The 7,699-nt window shown below is 40.1% G+C and overlaps 1 protein-coding gene across 1 annotated transcript; it reads right to left on the bottom strand.

Moving 5' to 3' along the window:
- Positions 1–131: 131 nt before the first annotated feature.
- tpi1a (triosephosphate isomerase 1a) lies at positions 132–7,669 on the bottom strand. The gene is given in 8 exon segments (XM_029443131.1): positions 132–604; positions 1,459–1,546; positions 4,365–4,450; positions 5,848–5,965; positions 6,185–6,284; positions 6,512–6,635; positions 7,422–7,461; positions 7,464–7,669. Coding segments are annotated over 8 exon segments (747 nt in total). The 5' UTR covers positions 7,536–7,669; the 3' UTR covers positions 132–485.
- Positions 7,670–7,699: the final 30 nt, after the last annotated feature.

The raw sequence follows: 7,699 nt of genomic DNA, 5'->3' as shown, positions 1-7,699 counted from the left end.
ACAGCAGCAGTGTGCAGTGTTAACGACATCAATCTTTGGTGCCTATTAGTGACAACTTCACAATAAAAGTCCCAGACTCCTCAAAGCAGAAAGATATATATATATATATATATATATATATGTATATATAATTACATTCTGTCCAGAGCTTTTGTTGTCAAGGGCCCTGAAGTAACATTAAGTGCATTTGGGTGAGAGAGTGCATCATGAATACAACATTACAACAGTGTTATTGAGACCACTTCAAAACAACTCTATACTGTAGAGAAGTAAATTAAAGAGCCACATTCCCACAAATGACAGCAAAACACACAAAAAACAAACAGATATTTACTTATTAATTCTACCACCTTATATTTACCTCATTCAACAAAATGAGCAAAAATAAAACGTTCTCTAATTCGACACGCGTCTGTGGATCAGTCAGCTCAGGTTGAGGACACATCTAAAGGGCCTGGTGTTTTTCACGGGTCAAGACGAAGCCGTTACGCACGTGCGTTGATGATGTCGACAAACTCTGGTTTCAGAGAGGCTCCGCCCACCAGGAAGCCGTCCACGTCGCCCTGAGATGCCAGCTCTCTGCAGTTAGCTGCTGTTACTGAGCCTGGTGGACGGAGAGAGAGCAACAAAAGGGTACATTTGTGGGAAGTTAAATCTGATGTCAAGAAAACACAACAGGAAGTAAAAGTCCCATTTATATTACTTAATTCTTTACCGTTTCAGTTTGATGTATACGCACTAAAATCTCTATAACAGTGAGCTCTTAGTCTGAAAAACTAGGAGCAGCAGCGAGTGTATTTTGGACTTATTTCGCCCTGGGTTGTTTTGGCAAGCTACATACAAACTGCCCTAACCTTGTGATTGGTGGAGCTCATGAGGGCCATACACAGTCTGAAGATCTACACTAATTACTCACAGATAAAAAGATGTAAATACTGTGACCTGCAAAAAAAACATTTAATCTATATTTGATTTACAGTTGACAGCATAACTATAATATTCTTCTAAAAAGACACTAGAATAAAATCCGTCAATATAAGGCATTGAAGATCCGTTATAATATTATTTATCGTCAAGTAAGCTGAGCTGAGTAATCAATGAAACTAGAAGTGTTATTAATTGGGGTTAAGAAAACATGATTGTTAATGTGTCATCTGTTAGAATAATATGAGTTGATAAAAGCAGGAAGTATCACACAGTTACATTTACTTGTGTTCCTCCACCTTAAACCAAACCTCCATCCTTGAACAAAACTAAAATGCAGAACAAAAGCTTGTTGTGAAATGTGTTAATACCTTAGCAGAGTAGGGATATACTACTGGTATGTGTGGCAAAGAAAATTAACCGGCTTCCCAAGTACACACAGGATACGACCACTACGAGTCGCCAAGTAGGAAATGTTTAAATCCTGCACACAGGGGCTTTAAAAAGGTAAAACTGCCAAAAATCATCACTGACCTCCGTAGATGATGCGCACAGAGTCGGCCACATCGTCTGAGACGTTGGCTCGGAGCCACGCCCTCAACTTCTCATGGACCTCCTGAGCCTGGACACACACACACACACACACAACAAAAAAAAAGGGCATTCACGTCTCATGCTCCTTCTTGTGTGGAAAGGGGTTAACGCTATACAGATATTTTTAAATATTGTTTCCAAATCGGCCCAAAACTCCCTTTCATACTTTACAATGTAATATACCGGGCACTAAGACCCTGGGGGAGGGGAGAGATGGCTCAGAGTAAATCAAGGGCGCTAGGACCCTGGGGAAAAGGGTGCCGCCATAGACTGTACGGGTGTAGCTTTGATATCATGATAGATATCTGTAACTTCTGACGAGTCATGCAGGAGACGAGAGGTTGATATTTTGGACGATGCACTGTGTGAAATTGTAAGAAGTTATTAATATGTGTTAGCTCCTTAACTTTTAATAACTCTAGGAAAGTGAAAAGTGTAGTAACATTAGGTCTTCTATGTTTGTTGGTGTACTGTCAGTAGTCAACAGTAACTGGCTAGCTACAGAACAGCTAACGTTTGTTCACTATGGAAAACAATCGTAAGCAGGAAAGGGTGGATAGCTATTCTAACTATCATAATCTGCCAATGTTCATTGATCAGATGGATATAAGAAGAGTCCTAAGGAAAGGTGCAGCTCTGCCACAGGCAAGCAGCAGCAAAGAACAAGTGATCGTGGAGCCAACAGTGTGATGGTTAGTTCAGGTCGAGGAGTAAATGAGCAATGTTTGGATTAAATTCCTGTAATAAGCCAAAGTACTAGCTAAATAAATCATTAACGAAAACACATAGCCCGAAGTTCCAGAGAATAATGCATCTGTTTAACACACGACAGTGAACACACTTACACCAGACATGTCACCAGTTTGCATTTTGAACATGACGTTTGGATGTCATGAAATTTACTTTAGTGTCTCGATCAGTTAATAAATCATTGTTTAAACTTATTTCAAAGGGTCGTGCAGAAGGAGAGGCAGATATAGTTTTCATATTAGTGTTGAGAGTTGTGCCCCCTCCCCTTACCAAGACCACAAAGTTCTATTAGATCTAGCATCTTCATTTTGCTCTCAAAGTGCACCAGATGCATACAATTCACTTTAAAATGAGAAATGTCGACACGACTAAGGCCAGGTAACATGGACCTGGTTAACATGACTAATATATTGACGACGCAACCAGCACACAACCCTATGGGTGTGTAGTGGCTTTGCTCAGTGCAAAACTCCCAGACTTACTTCTCCATCATCATGTCATCTGAGTTCCTTTAATGCATATTTATTAAAAGCAGAGTCGGGCAAACTTGTGCTTTTTGTAAAGTGTGCCATTCAGATGTTAGCAACCCACATGGCGGAAAAAGCAATGTTCGCCAGCATGAACAATCGTCCAAGCACAAGCACAAGCACGCCAAGATGCACAAAGACATACACTGTCAATGACTTCATGTGTGACAAGAATTGTTTCGGAGGCAAACGAAGTGATCAAAGCTGAGGGAAAGATGTCGATGCTTTGCGTTAAAAATAATGTCGCCTTCAGCTTCTGCGATGATTTCAGTCGCAGTGTAGCGGACACGTTTCCCGACTGACATCGCAAGGAAGTCCTCGTCGGGGAAACAAAAGCCACACAACTCATCACTCATCAAATAAATTGATGATAATAAAAATAAATAATAAATAAATAAAATACATAAATCTTATAAACATGTCTGTACAAGTAATACATACTTTACATAAACATGTATTTCCTGAATGTATATACCCGTCCTTTATGTGTTGACATTTACATTACATGGGTATTGGCTGGGTGGCTGAGAGCTGTTAAAATATGGACGTAGTCCGCCAGAAAATGTCCCTTATTTTGAAATTCCGATGTTGACAGGTATGCTTTAATGGTACACAGCTCCACCTCACCTCTGGGCTAAGCCCACCCAAACTTGAAAACCTAGCTACGCTCCTGGTTTTCAGCTCAGTTTGTTGTTGGTTTGTGTGTTAGTTGGTCTGTCAGCAGGATTACATAGAAACTACTGGCCCGATGTTTATGAAACTTGGTGAATGGGTGTATCATGAGCCAAGGGAGAACCTGTTACATTTTGGAGATGATTTGAACATGCATTATTTTTTCACTTTCGTTAAGATTGTGATTTAGGGCAGTTGTGCTGCATTCATGTAGTGTCGAAATAATAAAAAAATAGTTTCCGACTTGCAAAATTCACGTGAACACCCTCTCAAGTCGGAACAACAATTCGGAAACAGATATTAACGTGTGGTTTAAAAGCTCTAAGCAATAAAATACAACACATCTTCCATGTTGTTTCCTCATTACAACTTACAGCTCATCAACACACGACTTCCCAACTCAGGAAATAGGAGCAACCGAGGAGCATGTGAATGCACCATTGGCGGAGGTCTGTGCTGTCCAAGTGCCATTCTAGTTTATTCATTTTAGGGACTGATGCAATATACATAGACAGTGTTTATAGCGGATGCTAGTTTGCAACACTCGTCCCTTGAAGGGCGTTAACTGTGAATTTGTAAAGTTTTCCATAAAGGAGCCTAATCCTTTATTTTAAAGTAAGAAATAACGAAAATAGTTTTGAGCTGAAACCAACTAAATGTCAGGTGTGAGTATATTGTGGGTTGTGGTGGAGAAAATACTGTTTATACTGGAGAAACTGGATCTGCAGGAGTACACTGAACACACCCACTGTAACAGTAAACACACTGATACTGTATTGTCCTGTACAGTCTGTTACTATAAATAGAACACAATAAAGGTTTTGATCATTTAAAGGTCAGACATAACAAGCAAACAATAAAATAACCTGGTGTTAAATCATTCTGAGTCAGTGTTACCTGTTCAGGTGAAGCTGTCTTGCCTGTGCCGATGGCCCACACAGGTTCATATGCCAGCACCACTTTCCCCCAGTCCTTCACATTCTCTGGAACACAAAAAACAATATTTCTAAACTAAAAAGTATTTCCTAATATTTAACCTGATGGTGCAGCCATTCAAACATTGATACTGAGGTAAAACACCCCTGAGAAGGTCTTTATAAAAACACCAGCAGAATAACATTTGTACTGAGCAGCTGAATATATTGAAGTCTAGTCTGAGTTGTTTTTCAGTCCTTTCCCCTTTAACCAGTTTCAGAAAGGAAAAAAACAAATTAAATGGTTGTACGCTAACAGACGAGGTCTATCTATTTCAGACTGAGAAACATCCTGAAGGCAGAGCAGCGAGCGCAGATCCATCAATTCTATAACTTGTTTTCTGTGAGAGAAAATCCTCTCAAGACATTCCTCTAACAGCAGAGACCACTGACCTGTTTGCATTTTAAATCAGTGTGTAGCCTACTTTGAGTGCAGTAGGCTGCATGAGGCAAAGATGTAACCAGGGAAAATATCATCAATAAAATATCATAAAGCGGTTGTTACTACCTACTGATACACAAGGACTGAAGGACAGGCCACACAAGTGAGAGTATTATTGTTGATGTTCAGCAATAACATGGTAATGAAAAAAGTCACCTCATCTCTCAATCATTTCGAATAAGTTTAAACTAAAAAAAGGAGAAAATTACAGCTGGATTTATGTGTGAGACCTTCGTCAGTGTGTAAATAAATAAATCAGTGAATTCTCTTCACAAAAGGAAAATCTGCAGGAAAACAGGAAAAAGAGAAGAGAAGATCCACAGGACCTAGAAAGTAATATTACTGATGGGAAAATACAGGAACTACTAAGTGTTAAACACAGCAGGGGACAGGAAGTGAACTGCTCAATCAAAGAACAGTCCTCGGTCGATTGATTAGCACGTCTGCTACCTCATTTGAATTGGTTCATTTGATCTCTGCATATAAATACTGAGGCTGGGAGAGTTGCTTCTCTGAGCAACACATGGCAGCCTTACAATCTGTATGTGTGTGAGTTAATCATCCTTTGTATGTATAAACTCAGCTCCTTCTTGCAAGAATATTGATTAAACCCTTTTATTTTATTTGGATCCTGACTTCGTGGTGTTATTAGGAATATTTTTCTAACAATTACAAAAACACAATATACAGTAGAACAATTGAAAAAAATAGTAAGGTAAAAAAAAAAAACATAAAACAAAGATATATAAATTAATAAAATTAAATTGTAATTAAAAAAACAAAACAATTTTGTTATTTGTAATGGTCGTTGGACTATATAAAATATGTCTTTCTCCTTTTCGGACATTTCATTAATGTTGCTTGTATAAAGTCTGGTGTATATGTTAATTGTAGATTAGTAAAAAGAAATATATTAATGTTTGAAATAAAGTTTATTCAATTCAATTCAGTTTCCTTTGTCTACCTGCAATGACCTGCGTCTGAGTGTAGACGACTTCTTCGGTGGTGCCTGCCTCCCGCTCCTCCAGCTTCTCCCCGATGCAGGCGATCACACTCAGATCACTTTCCAGAGCGTGAGCCACCTGAGAATCAAGCACAGCCTCAAGTCTTTAACGGGCTCTGCAGAGCTGAGTGTGTGCAACATATTACAGACAGACAGGCTTTAATTCACGGAATGGATTCACACATTCCTTATTTATTTTCCAAAGCTAATATCATTAAATATTAGATGATTGTTTTGGGACTGAACAACATCCACCTCCACACAGGCTCCAAACACAAACAGGAAGGAAGTGTCTCACCTTCTGACCAATCAGCTCGTCACTTTCCCCAAAGACGTGGCGGCGCTCAGAGTGTCCCAGTATCACCCAGTCTGCCCCGCAGTCCTTAATCATGGCCGGACTGGAGGATGAGGAAACATGCTACAGTGGTTTAAAATGATACATATACTGTCTTTGCATTATTTTTGTGAATGTGAGGTTTTCCTTCAAAACCCTAAAATAAAAATCTTCTTCCGTATCCTCAATGACAAAAAAGTTATTTGAATATGCATCAGCCTGCAAAATTATTGATAAATAGGATTACATTATGAATAATTCACGAATGCATTCATTCAGTGGGTGAGATACCTGATCTCCCCTGTAAACGCTCCCTTGGCCACCTTGTAACAGTTCTGGGCCGCGACACCGATCCTGAGATCCAGACTGGAGCGAGCGAAGTCCAGGTAGATGGAGGGAGCTCCGCACACCACCTCTGAAAAAGGAGTTCATCGTGATTTTAATGTCACGTTTGTCTTTCTCTATGCACTAGTTTGCACTTTCAACTAGTCCCACGTTGATACCAACATGTGCCTTTTGGCCCTGGACTGAAAAGGTTCATTACATTAAATTAAATTGGGTTACATTTACTTCCAGGGGAGTTCCATCACTAATAGCTGCAGTGTGGCTGCACTACACAAGCCTACCTCACTTTAAAGCACTGGAACAGATTGTTTAGGTTCCTGTGTTCATTTTAAGAAAGTTACAAAAACACTTGGGTTGTTGTCACTTTGGTTTTCAACTCTGAATGCTTCTTCCACCACTATTGGTTATGGAAGCCCATATCCGTCAGTAAAATAACAAAATAAGATGAAAACTTAGCCTTGTGATGAACAAAAAAGAGGTGGAACTGTCAAGTGGCAAACTGTATTTTAAATGCCAATAACTGAAGCTGTTAAATTAATGCAGCGGAGCAAAACATACAATATTTCCCTCTGAACTGTAGTATGATACAAGTACAACGTGGCAGAGATACTCCAAGTACCTTAAAATGACACTTAAGGACAGTACAGCCTGAGGATAAGACGTCAGAGGCCTTTATGCAACTCATCCTGATCACATGACTCCCAATGTCAGTGTGTCATCCGAGCAGCAGCATCTCCTCTCTGCCTCATTCTTTACCGATTACTTTATTTTCTCTGCAACCCCCTAAACCTGCAGACAGTTAATCTGCAGCACACAGTGTATAAAGTCCCAGACACATTACTTATCACTTAGTTACCGGTCTGGTCGTGCAGGCTGGCGGTGTTCAGGGTGGCTGATCAGCCTCCTCCAGACTCTCCTTGTTCCCGTTCATCTTCCAGTTTCCTCCCACGAAGAAGTTTCGGAGCGCCATGGCCGGCTGAAGGTGTCAGAGTCTCGGTGATGAAAGACGGTGGAGGTCCGGAGGATCACTTCAACTGCAGGATGACTCCAGCTGGTGGGTATGTCAGGTGCTGTCGGAAATATCAGAACCCAACGCCGGCAAAAACATCCCTCTTCTTCTTGTTTGGGTTCATA

The sequence above is a fragment of the Cottoperca gobio genome, chromosome 11 (assembly GCF_900634415.1).
Source record: "Cottoperca gobio chromosome 11, fCotGob3.1, whole genome shotgun sequence".
Classification (NCBI taxonomy): domain Eukaryota; kingdom Metazoa; phylum Chordata; class Actinopteri; order Perciformes; family Bovichtidae; genus Cottoperca; species Cottoperca gobio.
The sequence above is the reverse complement of the archived record's forward strand: the minus strand, read 5'-3'. Positions and strand labels throughout refer to the sequence as shown.